General features: G+C 47.1%; 1 protein-coding gene across 5 annotated transcripts in view; it reads left to right on the top strand.

Annotated features, from left to right (window-relative positions):
* LOC127006732 (ribosomal protein S6 kinase alpha-5-like) overlaps positions 1-25,572 on the top strand; it is a 57,223-nt gene that overhangs the window by 9,418 nt on the left and 22,233 nt on the right. The window contains exons 1-2 of one of the 5 annotated variants that reach the window (XM_050877035.1): positions 2,706-2,769; positions 2,910-3,209. The exons of 1 other annotated variant lie outside the window; for it this stretch is intronic. Coding sequence is in view for 3 of the 4 variants with exons in the window: in XM_050876999.1 (XP_050732956.1) it covers positions 16,771-16,945 (175 nt within the window). In the remaining variant the exon portion in view is untranslated. Of the gene's footprint in view, positions 1-2,688; positions 2,770-2,909; positions 3,210-14,842; positions 14,969-16,419; positions 16,946-25,108; positions 25,143-25,572 lie in introns of those variants that run through there. 3 more of the 5 variants (XM_050876999.1, XM_050877010.1, XM_050877026.1) reach the window with 3 other exon arrangements.

Below are 25,572 nucleotides of genomic sequence, written 5' to 3' on the forward strand. Positions count from 1 at the left end.
ATCTTATCAATGGCTGAATTATAGACACGATAGCCATAAAGCATACTGCACAATTGCCAGAGCACTTAAGTAGTTCGTTGTGACACGCCTCAGATATTGTTATTTTTTCTTATCTTCCTCACGCAATACTCTTCGAATTACATTTTTCCGATGACTGAATTATAAACCTGAGGGATTTGATAACAAGCTGCAATCACAGGCACAAGGATAAACGAGGACTTGTAGATTAGTGGTTGGGGAAGATATGTTCGTGATTATTTTTTTCCATCCTTATCGCCCTCCCGTGCGGTTCTCGGAATTAAATAATCTGGCATTGTATGATAGGCAAAGGTAAAGTTGGGTGCATACGCACTATTTTTATAGCCCGAGACACGGGCCAGTGTGAAGGCCGGGACTGCCGTAGTTTACCATCCCCAGGTTTCCTCAGGTACCTATTTATTGATCAACCCGAGAGGGAGGATGAACAGCTGCGTGAGATGCACTCCGACTGCTCGTGCCGGGATTCGAACCCGGGCCCGCGGAGCCATGCTTTAAATTATTCAGTACCAGGGTTACATCTATTGGCTTAATGATAAACAGACTTGGACATCACTTTCGACCGTCAGAATTTTGTTAGTATACCGTCTTGATCCTCCTCTGGTATGATTCAAAATTTTGTTAGTATACCGTCTTGATCCTCCTCTGGTATGATTCAAAATTTTGTTAGTATACCGTCTTGATCCTCCTCTGGTATGATTCAAAATTTTGTTATTTTTCCATCCTTAACCTTTTTACATGGGTCAAAATTGTTGTTATTTTTCCATCCTTACACTTTTTATATATGAGTGTCAAAATTGTGTCAGTTTTAAATTATTTCCTTTCTCTTGAACGACTGTCAGAATTTAGTATGTTTTGTATCTTTAACTTTCTCTTGTATGACTCATAATTTTATTAGTTCTCCATCCATCCTTACCTTTCTCGTGTTCAACAGACGTTATATTCTAAGCTTTCCGTCCTTACCCTCCTCCTGTTCGAGTCCCAGAATCAAATCTTCCCAGCGACTGAATTATAGACGTAACCTCGAGACGCCGGGATGGTGAACCACAAAATAAAGAGCAGCGTATAGTGCCCCAAATATCAAGGTGTGCCGGGGCTGTCTCGCGAGGCGGCCCTTCAAGCTGAGCGTCAAGAGTGAGTGAAGAGGTGCTCGGCGATAAAATAGTCATCGCAGGGGCCGGACGTTTGGTGGTGTGGCGAGAGTTGAACGGGAAGGAGGCAGGGGGGTGAGGTGTATAGGGAGGGGGAAGAGGTAGATAGGTACTAAGCAGGAAGTTACATTGTTTGACTGGCCGCTGAAGTTGAACAGGAAGCAGAGCGTGGAGAATGTGGGTAGATGGAAAAGGGGGAGATACTAGTTGATACGTTATATTGTTTAAGGAAGAAAAAGCGAGAGGAGGAGGGAGGAGGGAAAATCTAAAGGTAAGGTAGGGGTATACGCTACACCTACGCGTGGCCTCGGTGCTCATCTCCGTCCTATTGGCCCTTGAGCCTGGGGAGGGTGAGAACCTGTTACCCCCATCCGGATGTAGCACCTATATATCGACCGGCCTGAAATAGAGGATGAATAGCTGCATGAGCTGCGCGACGGCTGCCCACACTGGGATTCGAACCCAGCCCCACAGATTCGTAGCTAGCCGTGCTTGCTATATGCTATACCACGGAGGCGCCATGAAAGGGGACTGGGGTAGTGATCATACAGGATGTAATATTGTGTGAAGAAAAAAAAGTCGGGGGAAGCGAGGATGAGGCCAGGAAGGGGCAGATGCTAGAGAGGGCGTGGTGCTGCTGGATTGGACGCTCAAGTTATAATTGTAGTGTTTGGAAGGTTTGTTTTATATCTAGAAAATGCCTTGCACGAGTCAGTCCCCGCCCCGCTAGTCGCCGTTCCTCCACGCACCCCAATACAAAGAAAATAATTTCGTAAATATTAATATATGAGAGTTTAGTGTGTGTTGAATTTGATGAAAAGGCAGAGTTCAATTATATCATGAATTTGAGTCGAGCCGCTCCAACCTTCATTTGAAACACTCGTCCGAGCGTTCCCCCTCAGCCTTGTGGCCACCCCTCAATGTCCTTCCACCCCCACGAGGAGCTGCTCTTTCTTCAGGCGTGTTTGTAAATACTACCGGAAAATGGTGGATTTATGATTATCCCAGGAGCCCTCCATGACCCCAACTTGCCCCGACAGAGTCAACGCCACTCTACTACACCACACTCCCTCTGCATCACCTACCTTAGCTAAGTACTAATTATTTCTCGTTATGTGTTCAATCTCAGGCGGTTAATACTTCACTGGCAGCTAAGCAATGAAACGGAGGTAAACACCGAGGCCACGCTCAGCTTAGTGTGTCCCCCCAACTTTAGCCAGGTTTAAGGAATTGCCAAAGTCACGAACCCAAGGTAATTGTTTGATTATCTCTTAGTATTTACCATTTCTGATTGTTTGAACTAATCGACTCTACTCGTGGTTTGCTTTTAGTGTGGGTGCTTATTACATGGACTAGTTCAGTATTATATTGGCATTTTTCATATTCATGGTTCGATATTCCACAGTGATCTACGTGTGTGTGTGTGTGTGTGTGTGTGTGTGTGTTTGTGTGTGTGTAGTGACTGCGCAGACGCAAAAAACAAAATTCTCTGGGCCAATAGAACGTCTGGGTCATTCGGTCGAGTGCTGGCCCTCCCGTGTCCCTGGTCGCCCGGTCGTAGGTCCGAAGCCTCGCCCTGATGGTAAGTTACTGTTGTTACATTCCCCAATTAAATCAATATTACATGCGTTTCGAAGGGAACGAAATATCCTATCATCATTGTGTGTGTGTGTGTGTGTGTGTGTGTGTGTGTGTCTCCTTGCTCTCTGCTTTGCTCCCCAGTCCGTCGAATGTAGCTGCGTTGTAATGCTCAGCGACGGCAGCGGCGAACCAGTGGCGGGAGGTTCTTTGGGGGAGGACATATTGCCAAGAGTGTGGCGCGTGGCGGAGCGGGCCGGGGCGGGGCGGGCCGGGGATTGGCGTGTGCAGGGAGGCTGGCTGAAGCAAAATCTAAGTGCTGAGGGAATACCACCGCTTCCATCATCATCATCACTATTACCACCGTGTCCACCGCAAACACCATCTCCACTACCACCGCCACCTTCAGCACCACCGCCACCGTTTCCGCCGTCACGTCAAGCGGTATGTAGTTTCCTGGCAAGCTTCCTGTTGGAGTTATTTTGAGTAAATGTTGTTTTCTTCGAGTTATAAAGTTTGCTGACAAGTGATAAACACGTCACTTTTGTTGGAGCGATGTGCGGTCAATGGGTGGGTGTATGTGCCCACCTGACCTTTACCTTCAGCACTGCGGATAGTGGATTGGCCTTATCAGTACAGTATTTTGCTGTTCTGGTCTCACTATCAATATAAGACGGAATTTTCATGACAACCTATTTAGAACACTCAACTATCATCTTTGTAGGAGAAGCGATATAGCTGGCCTTTTTAATCAGTCAGCTGCCCTGTGTAGGCCACTCGGTCTCTTGCAGTTTCCCTATGTTTTTATGTTTTTATGTTTCTCTCTCTCTCTCTCTCTCTCTCTCTCTCTCTCTCTCTCTCTCTCTCTCTCGTGGTCGTCCCATCCATGCGTCGACATTTTTTCTCTTGCCGCGTCGCGTCACTGAGAAACTGTAGCTGAATGTTTTTTGTTTTTTTTTGTCCTGTTGTTGTTGTTGTTGTTGTTGTTGCTGCTGCTGTCATGTTTGTCGCTGTTTTCTTCATTTTTGCCTTTGTTGTCTGTCGTCATTTATCCCTTTCCTCTTCCTCCTCCTCGTTTCTTCTTCTTCTTCTTCTTCTTCTTCTTCTTCTTCTTCTTCTTCTTCTTCTTCTTTATTTTGTTCTTCTTCTTCTTCTTCTTCTTCTTCTTTATTTTGTTCTTCTTCTTCTTCTTTATTTTGTTCTTCTTTATTCTGTTCTTTGTTTTGTTCTTCTTTATTTTGTTCTTATTCTTTATTTTGTTCTTATTCTTTTGTTCCTGTTTTCCTTGGTTTTCGATTTTTTTTTCTTCCTCTTCATTTTATTATCTTACTACTACTACTACTACTACTACTACTACTACTACTACTACTACTACTACATTTCTATTATCATCGTCAGCATCATCCTGTGGGTAGTGGCAGTGGTGGTGCCGTCGCTCTATACCATTGCAACATATCCCGTCTTAACCCTCCTTGCTGGGCAGCGTCGTGCTAGACACCTCAGGGCCGTGGAGTGCCTACTGGCCGCCCGTACGTACACCTGGCAGGCCTCCGTAACTAACCCTACCCTTGGCACGCCTGGGCAGTCAAGGGTCCGCGCCGCCATTTCATCGTTCTCCTGTAGATATTGGCATCGCTACTCCCCTTGGCTCTCCACTGGCTTCCTCACTTGGTATTTAGTGTAGCATTTTTTCTTCTACTTTTTCTCCATATATATATACATCAAGATAGATAGATAGATAGATAGATATAACTCTCCGCTGGCTTCCTCACTTGGTATTTAGTGTAGCATCTTTTTTTCTATTTTTTTCCATATATATACATCAAGATTGATAGATAGAGAGATAGAAATCACCAGTAGCAGCCAATATCTTTACTCTAGAACATTTGCCCCTCCTATGAGTTTTTATTCGTTTCTGTCCTGTATCTAATTTCCAGTTTCGTCGTAAACGTCCCCAAAACGTGTGTGTGTGTGTGTGTGTGTGTGTGTGTGTGTGTGATAGGAGGTGCAATATCAACCAGAGACGCTCCTGTTCTTCTTTGTTCATTTATTTGGTATTCATCGTAGGAACTCCATATTACTTTCTTTGTTGTTTTCATATCTGTGCGCGATATAAAGGTGTTGCCCCCCCCCCCCTACCCCCACCCCCTCCTCGCCCCTTCCCGGGTTATCTATCGCAACGTCTTCCTCGGAATTTTTCCCCGCTGACTGTTTACATGTGTGCGATATGCATGCCTCTGGTGTCTGTGATGTGTTGGCACTGACCTCGCACAGTCTTCTGGCACGTCCCTGCACTCTAGGCGTTACCTGACGGATTTATTTTTGCTGTTGATGAAGCAGGTTGCGGACACTCGGCTTTGTCTTGGCGGGTGGGGTGAGGCAAGCCGCGTCGCACGGCCTCAGTGCAGCAGCAGAGCCAAAGGTTACGTTCTTTGTTGGACCAAACCTGACGCAGCCCTGCTTGACCCCGCTCATTCTCACGGGGAGCTTTTTAGCTGTACTACAAAGTTTCCATCCACAAGTTAATTAAGGGCATTGAGGAACTTGTAGCTATAGTTTCTGTTCTCAAACCAGCAGCAGACCTGCCTCACGCCCTCCCTCGTCATGCCAAGGCCCAGTACCCACACGGCTCCTCAACATCCACAACGTGAGGGCAGTGTGAACGTGAAGCCAAAGACCATTGTGTGCAAATCTCTTACCACCCGGAGGCGATGACCCCCACGGGGCTGCCGACACAAGGGGCCGCCGCTGGGTGCTGTTTAGGCTCGACTTCAATTGTTGGGGAAGGAAAGAAAACGATGTTACACGTGAGCAGCCCGACACACTCGCACAATGCTTGGAGTGTGCTTTGTGTGTGTTCACTTAGTGGTGTGTCTCGCAACATACATTATAATTATCTCCTATTATCTTCATTGAAGCAGTTATTTTTCTATTTAGTATTTCCACTGTCTGGTTTCACTTAAAAAAAAAGGCACGGTTATGTTGTTCTTTCGCTGTCTGATGTTATCCATTTTTTTTTCGTGGGTATTTCTCTCTGCACAGACAATCTCAGCCTCTCCATAGCGTAAAGGGTGTGCTGGGAAAGCTGTATATACGTCTTCACATCCTTTAAACAATCGCGTCATTTTTATCTTCTGTTTCTGACTCTTGTTTGATCTTAACACACGACGAGGTAACTTTTTTTTCACCTGCTTCAATCCCATTAGTTAGCAGGGTTGGTTTGATTTGAATCAAATTATTTAAATCAAGTGAATTAAATCGATTTAAATCAGAGTAAAAAAAATCATGAGTTAAATAAAAATCAAATATACTGCATTTAAAATGATTTAAGTTGTATCAAGAGCAATGTATCTATATATATATATATATATATATATATATATATATATATATATATATATATATATAATATATATATATATATATATATATATATATATATATATATATATATATATATATATATATATATATATATATATATATATATATATATATATATATATATATATATATATATATATATATATATATATATATATATATATATATATATAAGGAAGGAAAAACATGTGAACTAGTTGTGCAGAAAAAGTATCAAGTCTTCTTGTCCTGTACTGGTCCTGCAGCAAGTCAGGCACCAGTGAAACATTGGCATCCCTTACAAGAAAAATATTAAAAAAACATTAAAAAAAACTATTCGTTCTACTTATGATTTTTATGTGAAAAACTCATCTTGGGTGGTTTCATCTAATATTGGCCAAGTTTAATACAGGAAAATGGCCTCAGAAGGCTGAAACAAATAATCAGTGGAAACAAGAATGAATTAAAAATAAATCGTTTAAATAAAAAAATCGATTTAAAAAAACGATTTAAATCAAATAAATCGATTTAAAACAACGATTTAAATCAAATAAATCGATTTTTTTTTAAATCTTGCGGTGTGTGTGTGTGTGTGTGTGTGTGTGTGTGTGTGTGTGTGTGTGTGTAAATTATATGTTGCAAATCATTTTTCCGCATCGCTCATAGAAGAAGATCCCATTACGACCACTTTTTAATCGCCGGTTACTAAGAGTGTTGTTTGGTAATTATCACTCATCTTCACCTCCACGAGTGACACGGAAATAACACATAACTCTGCAACACCTCATATGATTAATGGCGAGAGGCGTGATCCAGATTACCGGTTAAAAATATTACTGTTAAATAAATCTTCCTGGGATGAAGCTTGAATTGTTACTGTGGTGAAGGAAGGGAAGACAGGAATAGAGGAGGAAAGAGGAATGGGTAAACCGTAGAAGAAGGGGAGAGGAGGGAAGGGAACATGAAGAGTAAGATAAAAGAAAAGGGCAGGTGAAGGGGTCTATCACACGAGGGAAGGGTGGGTGGGGATAAGGAAGGGAAGAGGAAAGGGTAAAGAGGGGAGGAGGGAAGGGAAACATGAAGGGTAAGATAAAAGAAAAGGGCAGGTGAAGGGGTCTATCACACGAGGGAAGGGTGGATGGGGATAAGGGAGGGAAGAGCTAAGGGTAATCTGAAGAGGAAGGGCAGGGGAAGGGGTCTATCACATGAAGGAAGAGAGGGCGGGAATAAGGGAGGGAAGCGGAAAGGATAATCTGAAGAGGAAGGGAAGGGAAGAGAAGGTAAAATTAACGTAAAGGGGCAGATGAAGAAAGGGAGGATAAGAAAGGGGTCCATCAAATGAGGGGAAGGAGGGAGGTTAAGGTAAATGGTGTAGAGAAGGAAGGGAAGGGAGGGGAAGGGGAAAGAAAAAGGAAGGGAACGTGTTATGTGGGTCAAGAAGAAAGGTAAAGGAATGTCAAATGGGGTACGAAGGTAGAGCCTCGGAGGGGTAAAATATATAGTAGTGGGAGGGAGATCAAGGGGCTGGCAGTGCTTGGTGGGAGGTAGGGGGGAGGGAGGGGGGGGGGAGAGGATGGCATGGAGAGAAACGAAGGCATGACGTAAAATGATGATGATTAGGAGGAGAAGGAGGAGGAGGAAAAGAAGAATAAAATTACAAGGAAGTTGATTAAGGAAAAAGAAGACAGAAATGAGGAGGAGGAGGAGGAGGAGGAGGAGGGAAAGAAGACGAAGAGGAGGAGGAAAAAAGCAAATAAAACAAGTGTAGGATAAGGAGGTTGAAGAAAAGAAACGGCGGAGGAATTGTGACACGAGTGAGGGAGGAGGAAGAGGAGGAGGAGGAGGAGGAAAAACTAATAAAACAGGCGGAAAATAGGGAAGATGAAGGAGGAAGAGGAGGAGGAGGAGGAGGAAAAGCAAATAAAACAAGCGGAGTATAGGGAAGGTTAAGGAGGAAGAGGAGGAGGAGGAGGAGGGAAAACTAATAAAACAGGCGGAGAAAAGGAAAAGGAAGGAGGAAGATGAAGTAAAATTAAAGATGAAATAAATCAATCTCTTTTGGCCACTCTTTTTTTTATAAGGGCAATGTTTAGCGGGCTTTTTTTTCCTCATTGTCCCCCTTTTTTTCCCCTTGAGTTGCTTCCTTTCCTGTAAAATTTAAAAAAAGAGGACTAGGGGGAGTTGTGACACGAGTGAGAGCCATTACTGAGAGGGGGAGGAAGGAGGGAGGTAAGGTCCTTTGAGGCATTAAGTATAGAAACAAGAGCCATGCGTAAATATCCGGCTGTCAATACGCGCTTAATGAGTGGGAGGAGTGGGAGATTATACTAATGACTAATGAATAGGCTTGTACATACGGGCTGATACAAAACTGATTCCCACTTTTCGGTTCGTTTTCGTACGATGTTCATATGTTTACGTTCCGGCAAAGTGTCAACGTCTTGGTCACCGTGTTCATAACCTCACATTGTAGTGCGTCTAGTAGGGGCCATATTCTTGAACATTCCTGCGCCCAAGCTCACATATTTGACACAGGTTTCGTAAGAGTTTGGGGCATTTCCAGGGGTAGTTTAATGACCCCAGTTATAGTTTGACCCTTCCTCCGTACCAAGAACCTAAGAAAACACTCATGAGAACGCCATTGATGTCCTTTTTTGGCCTTTTGAAATAGTTGATGTGAGAGGCGGGAGCGTCTGAGAATACCGACCTAGGGGTCCGCCAGAGTCCGTCCAGCATGGCATCTCAAGAGTAGTGATAAGTATAGCTTGCTGCATTAGCGCTTCTATTAGATAAGGATAAGATGAGTGTCCCAGAAAGAACAAAAAAGTGTGGGAATATAAATGACAGGTGAATGAGAGAGAGAGAGAGAGAGAGAGAGAGAGAGAGAGAGAGAGAGAGAGAGAGAGAGAGAGAGAGAGAGAGAGAGAGAGAGAGAGAGAGAGGGGGGGGGATTTTAAACTCTATAAAGAACTACAAGGTTAATTAAAGTTCACCAGCATATAGCTACTTAATAACTCCTCATTACCGGATATTTACATTTGATCACTCCCATCATAATCACACACACACACACACACACACACACACACACACACACACACACACACACACACACACAAGGCTGGAAGGAGGAGCAGGCGAGGTTTGAGTACGAGGATTAAGGGAGGGGAGGGGGGCGGAGGAAGTAGGGGAAAGGAAAGCAAGCACTAGATGTATGAGCCGGGGGTGTGGCAAGACATCACTACCTCGCAAGTCCCAAGAGGAGGAGCAGGAGGAGCTATTTATTAATGGCGTAGGGAGGGACGAGGCGAGGGAGGAGAGGTCAAGTGAGATTAGAGAGAGAGAGAGAGAGAGAGAGAGAGAGAGAGAGAGAGAGAGAGAGAGAGAGAGAGAGAGAGAGAGAGAGAGTAATGTAAATATCCGTGCTAATCTGAACTGACCTCTCTTGGGTGGGACAACGCAGGTGTGGGGAGCGCTTTTGTCACTGGCTACCTGACCTACCTCACGTCCTTTATTCTCTCTCTCTCTCTCTCTCTCTCTCTCTCTCTCTCTCTCTCTCTCTCTCTCTCTCTCTCTCACACACACACACACACACACACACACACACACACTACTATATAATTATGAAGTTTGAAGTTACCGCCCTTCCCCCATAATTTAAGTTGACCTCATCCACACAGACGGACGATTTTTTTTTTTTTTGTAACGGAAACGGTTTGAAGAAGACGAACCGTTATTAAGAAGTGTGAATCAGCCCAAGAGTGAACGCTGTGTAAGGAATCTCGGTCTATCAGTGTATGACCAGTATGACCCTCAGGCGAATAGTTCTCTGCCGCCCGTGACTGTGGAGGAGGAGTGAAGGAGGAGGAGGAGGAGGAGACGGTTAAACCACATGCTTCTGATGGTCAACAGGAACATCGAAGCAACGAGTCATATGTGTTTCACGGTCAAATTCAAGTGGATATGCCGGCCCTCCACCTTTATTGGAGACAGCCTTGGCCTTCGAGAGAGAGAGAGAGAGAGAGAGAGAGAGAGAGAGAGAGAGAGAGAGAGAGAGGGGGGAGGGGGGGGGGAAAGAGAGCAGAGAGAGCATGCGCGTTCAGTTCGGTCCGGTAGCTATATGACAGGATTTTTTTTTTCTCATCCTTAAAGAGCACGATGCCAGCCAGTCCGAAGTGCTTTGTCCGCTGGAGGGCGAGACGTGATGCTAAGTGTTGTGTCTGCCTCTACCTGCCTGTTTCTGCGTGATTACCCGTGTCGCTCTGCCTGTTCGTCTTTGTTCACCTGTCCGCCTTTGTCTGTATCAGGAGAGGGAATGTGAGGGAGGAGTATTCTGCTTATCTCCCTACTATTGTTTTTTTTCTGTATTTGTGTCTCGTTGTGTGCTTGCTTGTCTATCGATCCGACGGTCAGCCCGCGAAAATTTATCCGGTTTTTAACTCTTATCTGTTACCTGTTTTTCCTCTATGTGTCTGTCCGTCTGTATGTCTTTTTAGCTATCAGCAGGCCATTGCGTCAGTCCTTTCTGTCACTTAGGTTTCTCTCTCTCTCTCTCTCTCTCTCTCTCTCTCTCTCTCTCTCTCTCTCTCTCTCTTAATTAAGCTGGTTTAAAACATATATCCCTGAATACAAGAGCTAACAAGATAGGCATTGGTTTCCTCTAACATTATAACATTCGCACTAATAACAATTCAGCCCGCAACGCAATGGGGAAGAGGCGTGTAAAGACTCTTCCTCGGTATGCTGTTGTTAGTTATCGTATGTTGCGCTACGTATACCCCCGCTGTATAGTTGCGGCGCCGTGACCCCTGACCCGAACATCAACAGTTATCGTGTGTTCTCCTTTTTTATTTGACATTTGCACAATCTAGATATGTTTGTTTTCTTCCTCTTTGTCCAGTGTGACCCAAGCAGTAACAGTAAGCGTATATGATCTTTTTTTTATTTATTTGACATTTGCACGATCTAGATATGTTTGTTCCACTCCTCTTTGCCCGCAGTGTGACATTTTCTTGGTGTTCAAATAGTTCAAGCTCATTATCATCATTACGAACATATTCATAGTAGTCTGATACCCCAAAGTTTATAGAAGGGATGCAAAGACTTCACCCCCACCCCACTTTTCGCGTCCAACCTCATAATGAAAGTACTAAAATTCAAGTCATCCTTTTTTTCCTCTCGTAGACTCCCACTCCCACTTTCTCCTGCACTGATGCATTACACAGCAACCCCGTCACCGCCATTTCCTCATTTCTCGACCAGCCACATACCCGCAGCTTCGCCCTCACCATCACTAGCATGATATCGTGGCATCGGTGTTGTATCAATTGTCAATATTACTGTATAGCATTTTTTTCTTCATTTCATCACCCAAGTCTCGTAATTGTCACTGTATGTAGGTGCTGATTGTGAAAGTGGTTACCCAAAGTACGAGAGAGAGAGAGAGAGAGAGAGAGAGAGAGAGAGAGAGAGAGAGAGAGAGAGAGAGAGAGAGAGAGAGAGAGAGAGAGCACTATGAATCTCACCTTAGCATGACGGGAGTGACTCTTAGAGCTTCCTTTGTGTGTGTGTGTGTGTGTGTGTGTGTGTGTGTGTGTGTGTGTGTGTAGTTGAGAGGCCGTCTACTTGTGATGCTAAAGTGACATGGGTTTCAACTTTCAATGGACTGGTATACAAACAGGGCAAAGTTTCATAATAATTCTCGTGGCGGGGGTTCTGAAGGTAGCAGTGAACGGTACTTGCATGTTTGGTGGTAAGGGTCACAAGTGTTGCCGGTGGTGGTGATAAACATGGGGGGGATGTGTGATAGGGGGTCATTATGGAGGGGGATGGTGATGGTGGTGAAGGGGTGGGGTAATATGAAGGGGGGAGGGGATATGTTAGTGTTGGCAGCGGTGGTATATTGCTGGTGGTGGTGAAAATATGGTATAGAGCGGTACTGGTGGTGGTGGTGGTGGTGGTTAGGGGGTGGGGGTAATATGAAGGGGGGGAGGGGATGTTATAAGTATATTGCTGGTGGTGGTGATGAAAATATGGGTGAAGTGGTACTGTTCTTGTTGGTGGTGTTAGTGACGGTGGTAAAGGAAGAAGCGTACCTACGTGGAAGCGGTACTATTTGGTATTGCTGGGTGTGATGGTGGTGGGAAGGGGAGTGAATGCGATACAGTGGGTGGTTGTGGAGGTGGTGCCGGTGGGAAAAACGTGGAGGTGGCTAACGGAATACACTGCCGGGGTCACTCAGCCATCCTTCCGCCGGGCTCCTCCTTCCCGCCCCTCCCTCGGCACTGCACACCCTTCCTTGCCACCACATATTCCTCTTGTCTCCCACGATAAAAATTAACATACCATCGGTTGATTTTTATGGGAAACGTAAAGCTTCTCGACAGCATTTTCGGTGAAACGTTTGACACTAACAAGTTCGGTGAAACGTTTGTTCGCCTCTGTTCAACGGTTATGTTGTGTATCGTTATTGTTGGCGATGTTTAACGGAAAATGCATTTTCTAGACTATCGTTTCGACTGATTATCAAACAAGAGTAAATGTAAATAAGTTATCATTTGGGTTAAGTAGGTTCTGAGTTGTAGTGTATTTAGTCGTATTGAAAGCATTTTTCTTCGATTAACACATTCCTAGATATTCTTCCTATACATGAGTTCAACAAACTAAAGTTACATCCAACCAAATCGACCCACTATCATGAGAGTGGATTATTTCCCAAAGTTACACGTAGTACATACTGAAATCCCTGTAATGCAAACAAGATCCCCTGATAATAATGATTGTGTACCTGCTAAAGTTTCGAAGGTGGCGTGTCTGTTAATCATGTCGACACCAGCACTGATAACGGCCGTTGGCTCACCATGTGTTGAAACTCGTCACGTTTTGTTCTTGTATTGGCAACTCCCAGCCCGCTGTCTTTACTTAGAAGCATGGGATACCTATTTTTCATTACTAGGAGTGTGAAGACGTTTAATTTTCACATCGAAAGACAGAACTTGGGTGGAGCCGCGCAGACAAAAATGTTCCTCTAATCGTAGCAGTGTTGTCCTCCCTCGCATTGTAGCGGACGTTTTCGGTGCCGCTTCTGTTCGTTTTCTATGGCGCCGAGCGAGGGCCAGGTGGCAGGTGGCTCCACGCGAAGGGTTCGGCGTGGGGCCACAAGAACTTAGTTTGGCCCCGCATTTGGCAGTTGTTTGAGAGAGAGAGAGAGAGAGAGAGAGAGAGACTTCGTCGCCCTAGCTTAGTTACTTGGATAAGATTGCCTAGGCTGGTGTTATCTTAATCTCTTACATAGAGCAAGTTACATTTAGTGCAAAAGTTAAATAGAATGAGGGGGTCTTTACGAGCCCTGAGAACTTCTGGCATGCTATGATGGGCGATTGTCCTTCCTGATATTCTGATCGTAAACTCGTCACCGTGCGTGGGAGGTGGTCCTCTTTTTCGTATATGTAATTAGGTGAGTTTATAGCAATGAATGTATATCGGAGAGCCAAAGATTGCGTTAATGGAGGTATATGTGTACTTGGAGGTGAAGGGGAGGGAAGGGGCGGCGGGCAGAACACAGCCACCGTACTGAGGGAGGTAAATGTGTACTTGTAGGTGAAGGGGCGGCGGGCACAACACAGCCAGCGGAGTGAGGGAGTTCTATGTAGATGGTGGAGGCGGACGGGCGAGCGAGCAAGACTTTCTCCCCGGAACCTGCCAGCGCGAGTGAAAGTAAAGAGTGCATTTCAGAGGCACCAACACGCTCTGGGCAGCCATGTCGCTCACTCGGCAGCTGGACGAAAGGGGACCTGCCGACCAAAAGTGTTTAAAAACTCGTTTCACGTATACGATTTGACCTCAATGCATGCTTGCTAGATTATAAAACCTGGGTATTTTGTAGATACTGTTTGTCTGACTATATATTTGTTAGTCTGTCTGTTTGCCCCTCTCCCCTTTGTCTCTCTTTGTATACTTTTTTTTCACCCTGTTTGTCTTGGGCCACATGAGTGATCTTGTTAATTCTGTGGTACGAACATGTTAGCGTCTCTTTGGTCTTTCCTTTTCTCCACCATGCTTTGGGGCGGGGGGCGGGGCGGTTAGGGGCGGGTCAGTTCCCAGAAGACTTGGTGGCGGCGGCGAGGCGGGGGGCGGCTGGGCGAGGGCGGCAGGAGATTGGAAGTGGAAAGTGTGGTGGTGGCCTCACGCTCCACGGCCGTCGCGAAAGTGGGAACCAGTGATGAGTTTCGTTAGCATGGCGTGATAAGTATGTGTTATGGCGGTCTCTCTCTCTCTCTCTCTCTCTCTCTCTCTCTGCGCGTAGCATTGGTAAACTCGTACTTTCATGTCATCCTTTAGGTTTTTTATATTTTCCTTGGTGTTGCGAAGCTCGTGCACGATGTTATGCATCTTCCACCCATACACACCCCGTCGCCTTGCTGTGTTTGTTGCTGTTCACGCTCAGGGAGGGAGGGAGGGAGGGTGGAAGGGAGGGAGCGCCCGAGTAATTTCGTGTGTACTGCCAGACGTGCGATCGATGCCATTCGCTCCATACACCGTCTCGCCAGATATTTTGCCTCATCTTTTCCTCTCTTCTTCGTTTTTCTTTAACAACGACAATAGAAATGCATATCATATACATTTAAATTGCAAAACCAAACAACAGACGAGGTAATACGGTAATACTTTCGTCTCCCTTGGAGCATGGAGTGTCTGGGGAAATAGAACGATCTGGCAACCGCCGTCGTATCAGGTGGTCGTGTTGTGACACTCAGCTGTTTCAGTCAGTAGTCAGCTGATCGGCTCCAAGTTACTGTCGGTGGAGCTGCGGCTTTCCATACGGTGCATTTATCTGAATCGTAAGGACGATGGAAACCAAATATTGTGTCTGTGGTGTTTGTGGTGCAAAGAAAAGACGTATCTGATCGTGTGGTGGTCTGCCAAAAGTGCGAGAGGGCAGTGCCAGGGTGCCGTGGACACACGATGAGAGTGCAGACGTGGCATGGTTGCAGACTGGCCACGAAAAACATCATAGCCACCCCTCTTATGCTATCATGATCAATATGTTTAATCAGTGCGTGCCTACACTTGGTTTAGGAAGAGTGAGGGCTGTTGATTGAACCATAGCGATCCTTTCTTCTCTTGTTTGTGGGGGTAAAAGGCTGCGTTGCAGTGATAAGTAGGTTCTTTGTTACCGTTGTCTGGTTTCGTTCACCCATCAGTCAGGCGCGACACAGAGGCAGAGGGAGACATGCTTCGTGACCTCGTGTGAGGTGCATTTCCCTGACAGTCAGGGCCAACAAGTGCAGCAGCTGTCGTGGTGATTCTAGGGACAGGAAGTTTGCATAGTCGAGCTTCCACAAAAATAAAGGCCACTTAGGTTAGGTTAGAGAGAGAGAGAGAGAGAGAGAGAATCAGATGTGATGTGAGGCGGTGCAGGAGGCGGCGGCACCAGCAGGCGACACACACATTCGGCCCACTCATGCTGCTGCTTCTATCCCCCTCCACCCACACTGTCTCTCTCTCTCTCTCTCTCTCTCTCTCTCTCTCTCTCTCTCTCTCTCCTTCCCCGTCCAGGCACACCTCTACGTCGTCATGAGGAACAGGGGAAGGTGTAAGGATGGAACTGAGCGTTGGCGAGGGATGAAAGGTGTGCGTGATGGTGGGAAAAAGTGAAGGCCGGGTGCTCGTGGCAGCCCCGCTAGCAGCGAGGGACGGGCGCCGCTGCTCACAGATGACCCACTTTCTCGGCACAGTTCCTCATACGGGCGGCAGACAACGGATCACGTACAGTTAGACAGAAGCTCCGTGCGTGACATATGGCCTCTCCCCTGAACATCTGTGCCATTCCCTTAGCTACCTCTTATACCCCCCTCCACCTTTCCTCCCTCCCGCAGCCCTAAGATCAAGGCTTCAGAGAGAAACATGGCTGCAAGATGCTGCAGAGGTCGCGTCACTGAGATAGTATGTTTGTATTACCGTCAGGGTCACTCTCACTGCCAGGCACTTCCCTTACCCCCTCATCCATCCCCTTCCCCCGGGATAGTCTCTCCATCTTACTGCCGTAGACTGCTTAGTGGCCAGGCTCATTATGTCAGGGAAGGTAGTTTGATACTTTACTGTGCATTTGTGAGTATCAAGATCGGTTATCGGACATGATCACAAAGAGAAGGTTATCAGGCGCGCCTTTGTAGTCTTTGTTTAGAGTGTTCGGGTGAGCTATGAAAGCATATCATTAGGTGGCATAAAAGCCTCGTTGAATCCATCGTGTTATATCTTGTTTTTTTGTATTTTTTTTTTGTATATGCAGCACACGCAAACATACTACAGAACCATAACATGCTTCATGCAAACATTGAAAAGAAAGGTTACTCCAGTGCTTGAGTCTTAAGTGAACGCTGACGAGAGTACAAGTAGAAGCCTACAGGTGGTGCTGAAGGTGTTGGTCTGACGTTTTGCTGGTGAGAGTCTTGGGTGATCCACCAAAGCCAACCACCTGTTCCTGCCTCCGGCGCAGCTTAGACTGACGGCTTTGTAACAACAGCCGTCGTGTGCTCGGGTTGACATCGTTAGCACCCACACGTTCAGGACCAAAACAAGGAGTGTGGCTTTCTCGGCGAGCCCATCTTCACCGCCACCATCGTGACAAGAAGCAGCCGTCATGGGCGTGCACAGGACAGCAGAGGAGCCTGGTGGAGGGTTAGGGATCTTGGAGGAGGAGGAAGAGGACGAAGATCTCAGCATGGATAGTTTTTTCCATTACCCTCATCAACATTCCGGGACGAGCAGCACCAACAGCGACGTCCTAAACAACAACCAGGTGGACGAGGACAAAGGTAAATACGCTAGTGACTTTCCTGTCGGTTGTCTTTGTTCTTGTCATTGTTGTGAGTGCAGGTGGTGGCGAGGAGGGAGAAGCTGCCTGCAGGGGAAGGGTCCGCTGCCTCATAATCATCAGGTGGCCAGCCACTGACCACCCGGCGAGCCAACGCGCGTGTGCCATATTGTTGATGTCCGTCTTGCTTTCTACTTTTTCGTCGTCGTCGTCGTCGTCCTCACCTTCATCCTCCTCAACATCATATGATCATCACCATCATCATTACGTTATCAACATCACCATATTATTATTATTATTATTATTATTATTATTATTATTATTCAGAAGTCACGGTCACTGATTTTCATTCAAAACTTGATGAAAACTTTTTACGTGTCCTGGCTGCTTCATCCTGCGTGCCTTTCGGGCCACAACTTAGTCCCCGCCAGGTGGGTGTGTCTTACGTCAGCTGCAGCTGTCCAGCCGCGGATCTCACCCATGCTAGGCGTCCGTCAGCCTATTGTCGTCCACACTAACTTTTACTTCCCCAAGTCTGTCTTCTCGTGAACAACTCTCTCTCTCTTCACGCCTGGCGGGCCACCGGCCACCGTTTCGTCTCTATTCGTTCAGGAAATATAACGCCATCATCTCGAGATGATCGCTGTAAAATGCAAATTTGAAAACTAAACAATGCAACGCGTACGAAGTGACTTGTAGTATTGAGACAATGTTGAAATATAAACATTAACACCTAAAATGCATGTCATTCAACAAGTGTTGTGGGCGCTTCAGAGATGAAAGGGCAAATCCTTGGATTATTCTGACTTTGGAAAGTGTTCTAGGCCACGGTCCTGCCTTCGAGGCCATTCCTGGCTCCCAACATTTCCTGCTTTGGTACGCACCCCGTATTCCCAGAGGCTTTTGTTGAGCCTCGAAGTACTATAGTGCATAGAGCCCATGCACATTCGAATCTTGGAGAGTGGTGCCACAAAGGTACACGCGTTTAGGTTGGAAGGTGTGCGAGCGTCAAGTGTACTGTGCGGGGCGGACCGGCAGGTGTGCGGGGTTGGTTAGTCAGGTCTCGTTCAGAGGGGCTCACACAGCTACCTGCTCAGGTCTTTTGTCTCCATAATTAGTCTCAAGCGACTGGCTCATTCCACGTATACCAGTTTGGTTGTTTCGGCAACCGTGCCCAGTAGATCTTTGAAGTACACAAAAAGCCGTGTCGCTTTTCCAAAGAAAGGAAAGCCGTACCTTGGCCATACCTTGTTGTGTGGCACGTCAGACTTAACGTCTTTGTGAGCAGCAGCAACACGTAGCTTAGAAACCACACCAGGCCGGACGCCGTGTGTTTGTTTAAGGCCCAGAGGCAATATCTGCTTTGTTTGCTAGGAGTCTTATTTAAACAGCTGGCAAACATCAAGAAAGGAATCTGTGTTTAGTTTTACTTTTTATTTCTTCATCAGAAAAGACAACACTAAAGCTTCCCTGGAACCACTACTTGTTTTATTGGTGACTCCTGAGGAGGTTTACTTTATTTAACCTCCCTGGAGACATTCATGTCACTGCTATACGTATACGCTTAAACATTTCGTTATAGTTTTTTTTATATTGTTTATAACCCGCCGAACAAGACCGGTGCTAACAGCGGTGAACCTCCAAACATGATCACTAAGCACACTAGGGTCGAGTCAAGGGGCATCCTTGGGTCGAGTGACACCAGCTTGCAGAGTATCATCGGTGACCCTAACGAGCCGCCTCTGGTTGACGCGAGTCTTGAAGGCCGCCCGGCACCATGGCGTCCACCTCCTCCATGCCCACACCTTCTTAGGCCACACTTAGATTATGCTGTCCAGTTTTGGTGCCCACACTACAGAATGGACATCAACTTGCTAGAATCAGTTCAGAGGAGGATGACCAGGATGATTCAAGGGCTGAGGAACCTCCCATATCAAAATAGGCTGAAACATCTAAACTTACATTCACTAGAGAGACGAAGAGTGCGGGGAGATCTGATAGAAGTATTCAAATGGGTCAAGGGTTACAACAAAGGCGATATAAGTAAAGTACTGAGAATTAGCCAGCAGGATAGCACTCGCAGTAATGGATTTAAATTAGAAAAGTATAGATTTAGGAGAGATATAGGCAAGCATTGGTTTAGTAATAGGGTGTTGGGGGAATGGAATAGACTCAGCAATCACTTAGTTAGTGCAGGAACGATAGCTTGTTTTAAGAGTAGACTGGATAGCTACATGGACGAGGACGACAGGTGGCAGTGAGGTGTGGGTGCAGTAAGGTGACGGGGTACTGGATGCCTGCCTAGTACCGCCGGTATAACGAGGATCAAGCCTCTACCTGTAACCCCTGTAACTACACCTCACCCACCGTTAGTAGTGGGGGGGATTCTGGAGCTGCCCTGTGTAGGCCACCCGGCCTCTTGCAGTTTCCCTATGTTCTTATGTTCTTAGTTCTTCCTTCAGCATGACTGGCGCCGCGAGGCCATGACTCCTCAGAAGCATCATTCCATTTGCTTCCTATACCAAGTTACGCATTCCAGTCATATTTATTATTTTGCGATGTGAAAATGTCTATATATATAAAACACGAAATATACATTGCTTGATATTACATAATAGAATTAAGAAAAATGTGGACCAATGACCTACCCCTACAAAATATTTTCTGCGAAATTTATATTATTTGTAATATATATTGAAGTTTTTTTTTTCTGTGTAATGTCTTCCCTGGCCCTGACCCGTGCCGCCGTCTGGTCTGGCTTGATGATGGGGGGCGTCGTCCAGCCCTGCACGGCGCGAGATCCTCCTCCACTCTCGCCCTCCTCCACCCGTTGTTACCACACTGTGGTTGTTACTTGGCTGCCGCGGGGTGTGGCGCCGCCCCTCCCTGCCTCGTATCCGGAAATGGTGTGTGACTGCAAGCAGCTTCATTTATTTGACTGATTTTATTCGTAGCCGTGACGATACGAAATGGATGGGTTGCTAAATATATTCATATCTATAACTTGGCGGAAGCGTCATCACGAAGGTGAAGCCCAGAGGATGTGGTGGTGGTGGTTACTCGTGACCCCATGACCTTCGCTGCCGTCCTGCCCTCGTCATGCGGCCAGGACTGGCGGGTTCATTGGACACACCAACGCGGCTCCTCCTTGCGTTTAATTGATACTCGCCTTCGAGTTATGGAGGTGGTGGTGCAGCTTCGTGATTCGTGATTTTGTTATTACTTGTGCCCGTGTATCGCTCAGCCGTGTCTTTCATCTCAGTCGGTCGTTTATTGATTCTTTGGCACATCACGACTGCAGAAAGTTTGTAAGTTTGGTTATTTCCGCTCGCGGCTGCATTGGTGGCTCAAATATTACCTCTCGTCTGCCCGCGACTTTGTGCAAACGAGTGCGTCTCTTGCTGTGTGTCGAGGCGTCGGGGAAATACCTCACTGTTGCGTCACAGGGAAGTTTGGCGATGGCCCGAGCTTGTGTGTGTGTGTGTGTGTGTGTGTGTGTGTGTGTGTGTGTGTGTGTGTGAACTAAAATACCTGCGATTTGAGTTTTTTTTCCTCACCGATCAATGGCGTTAAGTAACAGGATGGTGAGTGGTCGTGTCATTCGGAACAAAATTGCAGCTGGCGCGGTGAGAGGCGGTGTGAGGCAAGTGATAGGTGCCATGACTGAGATCACTGAGCTGGAAAGATTTCACTTGCCACCCGAGCAGAACAATGGAGGTTGCTGAAGGTATGCGTGGCACAAAGGAGACGTTCGCGACGTCCACGCAGTAGACGTAGGTGACAAAAAAAAAAGGTTGTGTGTGGAAACAAGCGACCAGTTCACCCTCCTCTGTCTCTCTTGAGGACTTGTCAGCCCCGACTCCTAACACTCCTTTGTAGCTAACGCATCTCTGGGTCATTGGCATTTGATACTTAAATGCAGGTATGAGAAGAGACCAAGAACGAACAAGACGAGGCCGAGAAGGAGCAAGGGAGGGGAGGAGAGTGGGTGGGCCGTGCCCTCAGCAATACCAGGAAATGTCTTTATCCCCCCGTCCACCGCTGCGCTGCAGGGCGCTGCAACAGAGGTTTCCTTACCTTAGTTTCCGGAAGATTTATTGTCCCCAGTATGGTAAATAAAACAAAGGTTGACGTTTATCTGCCTTCTTCGTTAAGCATTAAGGAAGTTTACAACTTCATTCCACCAGTTGGAGAAAATTAAAAGGAAGCGACCCAAAGAACAAAGATGTACTCTGACAATAATAGCAGGTAGAAGTGGAGGAAGAGAGGAGTGGGGGCAGAGGAGGCTCCCGCTAACTCGTCAGCCTTGCGGGTGACTGATGATGGCCCACGAGTCCCGCCTGTACAGCGTGGCAGGTGCTGGCCGCCCCCCAGGCGACCCCCGCCTCCACGTGTGTTTATAGGCGGAATGTAGATGCTAGCTTAGAAGGCTGAATAGACCTACGTGGGGGGGGGGGGGTGTAGAGAGAGAGAATTGGTGTTGATGAATATATATTAAGCTGAGGTTGACATCTATGGAGCGTATTCATCATTAACTGTGGTTGGAAGTGTGCAATTAACAAAATCAAATGCCCGAACAGTGACGCTATTGTAAATTAATATTAAACGCAATAAAACCGTGAGGGTTCGAGCCGGATGACATGAGTGAGCGGATGTGGTGGAGCTTACCCACGTCGTCACTGTAGTACATGGTAAATATTATCGACTGCGCACCGAACACCCTCGAGATGCAAAATGCAAAAGCCACTCGTCAGGCGAGGGCGAAGAGAGGTAAAAAGTGTCGACGTTCGCCTGCCGACACCGTTTTCTGTTGGCTTGTTGCCTCCCCTTCCCTGGCGCTTCCTGGAACACGCACTCACTCACGTTTACCAGCTCCGGGAAGCCCACGTGCATGCGTCATCCGGCTCACGCGGCGCTGTCCTTTGAGGAGGTGGGTGGTGTGGCGCTGAGGTCACACTGAGAACGTTGCCGCTGTCCTTGTCCGCCACAGTCAAAGTCAGCCATTCTTCGAGCATTCTCATAGTTTATGATAGTTCATGGAATAGTTGTCATACTTCTAAATTTTCGCAAGTAAATGAATGTTTTTGGCAGAACATGGTAAATGTTATGCAACGTTTGTCTGTATGGAGTGGACTGTTGGGCGGATGTCAACACTGCCGCGAGGGAATGTTGGCACCAGCTTAGGACGGCGCGCGCTGGGAGCGGCGTGTGGCGAGCACGGGACACGTTTAACACCACACACACACACACACACACACACACATTTAACAAGTATACCAACAAACATAGACAGATTGATTCATTGTGCCAAAATCAAAGGCTACGCAGCAGCATACAGCATTGCTACGCCCAGGGCGATGTTACACATGATGTTCACGTTAGGACATTACTTATTCACACACGGCCTTGCTGTTCACCGACACTGATTTACAGGAAAAGTGTTATCGGATGCGTTCCCCATCCAGCTCGTGACTAAAATACTTAAACACGAGCACACCAGATCATGGACGAGGAAGTTGTGTGGAATGGTGTCAGTGGCTTATCATACTTGTGGCAGCGGCGTTGAGCGTGACATGAAAAGCAGACGTATTCAGGACACTGGCAATGGGAAAAAAAAAAAAAAAGTTCATTTCATGACATATTGATTTGAAAGTCACTGACAACAGTGGTCATTTTGACTTATAATGAAATATGAAGAATATTGGAAGATACAGACAACTCTGAGGTGATGGTTTAGTGACGGGCGGCCTGGACAACGGCCAGACATTGTTGGCAGCGACAAAACCTTAATTCCCGAGAAAACACCTGATTCCGTCTTGATTTTGTTCGATGATGCAGGTGTGTCGGGCAGCAAGGCGAGCAGGCACGGCGCGGAGGGGAATTAGGCTTACAGCAAGACTTAGATTGCTTATCAAGACCGAGGCAGATTATTGTGCATTAGGCAAGTAATGTGGTAGAGCATGATACACTGAAAATGAGGAAACTCTTATATGCTTCCACGTTGACCTGACACGGTTTAATACACGCGCTTCCATGGTGTGGTTGGCATGCTTAGGTGGGAATCCCCGGGCGCGGGTTCGATTCCGGCCTGGGCAGTCAGTGCGCATCCCACCCAGCTGTTCATCCTCCCTGGGAAAGGTAAATATGAGTTAGCCCGGCCGCCACATATGCCCAGTGTTCGTAGGTAATGGGTCAAAGGCTAAAGTGATGGAGATAAGCGCCGACACAACGCACAGCAATAGCGTATACCTCAAACTTTACCTTTGTATGATACCCCAGACTTTTGTTACCTCGGTTTGGATCGGGGTTTCGTCATCAGTACTGCGAGGCGTGACGGCTGATGCCTCCACCCCAGGAAGGGGGGGGGGGGGGAAGCTCGCACAGGCAATGCTGCAGCGGGGTTCACAAGATTCCTCCGTGCTGGCCGCCGCGTGCCTGTCCCTCCCACCGCAAGGTTTCCCGGGATGACTCACTCCCCCATATTCTTGCGAGTTTATGTTTGCTGCCCCGCTCACTGTTGCTGTATTCATATCACAATCTACAGTCCGTGTACGCCTACAGATATGTGACAGTCATGTGTGCCGCCCGGCGTGGGGTGAAAGTTATAACAAATTGTGGCGTGTCGGAAAGATTGTTGCAATGGGAAGTCTTGTCATCGTGCAGTGTTGGCTAGATGAGGAGGATGAGGACGTCCATAGTGCTGGCCAGAGGAGGACGATGACGAGGAGGGTGAGGAGGAGGCGCCTAGGGGTGGTTATAGGCTAACTCCATCCATCAATATTGACGTGCTCCTCTTCACGTTTCATGTAACTTTATTAATCAATATCCTGACCTTTAGTCCTTACGCTTCTCAACGCAAACAGTGCACAGGCAAGTACAATATTAATCCACGCGCCTCGTGACAGGCATTCTACACCGGCCTATGTAGGTCAGTGGAACGAGCTCTCAAGGACTCGCTGAAGCAGACAAATCCTGATATTCGCTCATGTTGACGCCAGCGAGAATTGTTTTTAAAAGTTATGAGTAAGACTCTAACCAAGAGTGCCTGAAGCAACCGACATCTGTTTAATTGGTTTACCATGACTGTTGATCCTCACACCAGAGGGGTGCCGAGTCGAAGGTGGTGCAGGGGAGAGTGAGCGAGCCCCCGAGCACTGGTTGGAGAAAAGGAAAGTGAAATACCTCGAATTGAAAGCAGCAACAGCACAGAAAGAGAAACGGGAGAGGGTAGAGGCGGAAGTTTCAGGTGTAGCAGTGACGACCTTTACACACTCCTCTATTGCGACGCGACTACTGAAGAACATGAAAGAGAGGGGATGCATGTAGCTAGGAAGTATAGGATGGTAATATTTGTGCCAGACAGCTAGGCTTGAAGTGAGGAAAGAGGAGAGCGGAGGCTACTCGGCGGAGAAAGTTTCCTAATAGAGCAAATCTTGTGGTTGCCAGCACGCCACAAGTGCCAGTCCTGTCTCTGCCTCCATACCTTTGCTTGGTACAAAAAGCCTGCTGGTGTTTCCAGCGATGCCAGTGGTTGTACGGAAGATCTTATGTAGGTGAGGCCCTGGAGTGGTGCCTGACATGCATCCTGCCACCCGCCCGGCCCTCCGCACACCCGTTGGCCTTCACGCTGTCGGTGCCAGTGGTGGAGGCAGCGACAGGCAGATTTAACCTACTTAGCGTGGGAGAACCAATATACGCTCATGATTAGCCAAACAGCAACTTTTCAGGTCGCGGGACTATACCACAACGATAAATCATCTTAAGTCTTCCAGGTTTATGACAGCAAGAATCATGCTCAAAGAAAAATTCCAGGATTGAAAATGTAAACCAAGACCAAATTTTTGTGTGATTGGCCGCATATCTGCCCGTGCCTCGTGAACATGACGTAGGACTGTGTGCGCACCAAAGGTGAATGATGCGTGACAGACTGCGACTAATATAACCACAGATCTATCGCTCCCTGATGTTATTTTCTCGCATATAGTTTGAGCACCCCAAAACTCACATGGTCTGGAAAAAATGGAAAGTATGTTAATGTTGATGATAGGAAAGCTGATGTAGCGATTTTCCTTTTTATTGCTGAGGCGTCGTGAGGAGGACTGATGAGGGGGAGTAGTTCCAAGGCTGAAGGAGTGGCGTCACCGTGGCTGTGGTACACTCCTGGAGTGAATGTTCCTGGATGGTGCAGGTTTTCACAAGTAAGAGAGGCGGCTGAGGTTGCGCAATGCGCCCTTCACCTACTAACGCTCTTCCCTCACGTTTTTGTGGCCAACTGCTTCGTATAGAGTCGTCTGCATCCCACTCGCACGTCTTTACGGTGGCAGTAGTGGATGTGTAATGGCTGCCACCTGTCTGTGATGAGGATGTATCGTTTCATAGCTATTCCCCGTTCACCTTACAGCTCAAGATTGCCTTTCACCTGCCTTGTTAGACTCGTTGCCACACTTGGTCTCGCCTGAGGTCCTTTGTGAGCGAGCTTGTTCCTTCCTGGCTGTGCGGGGCCGCTGGCACAAGGAGTCCCGGGTCCAGAGGGTGCGTGCTCTGGGGAAATGTGCCACATTACTTCATCGAGGGATCTAGTCCGAGGCGGGCCTCCCTCTCGTTCGCCTGACCTACTGGCCCAGTCAG

This window comes from Eriocheir sinensis, chromosome 3 (genome assembly GCF_024679095.1).
Source record: "Eriocheir sinensis breed Jianghai 21 chromosome 3, ASM2467909v1, whole genome shotgun sequence".
Lineage (NCBI taxonomy): Eukaryota > Metazoa > Arthropoda > Malacostraca > Decapoda > Varunidae > Eriocheir > Eriocheir sinensis.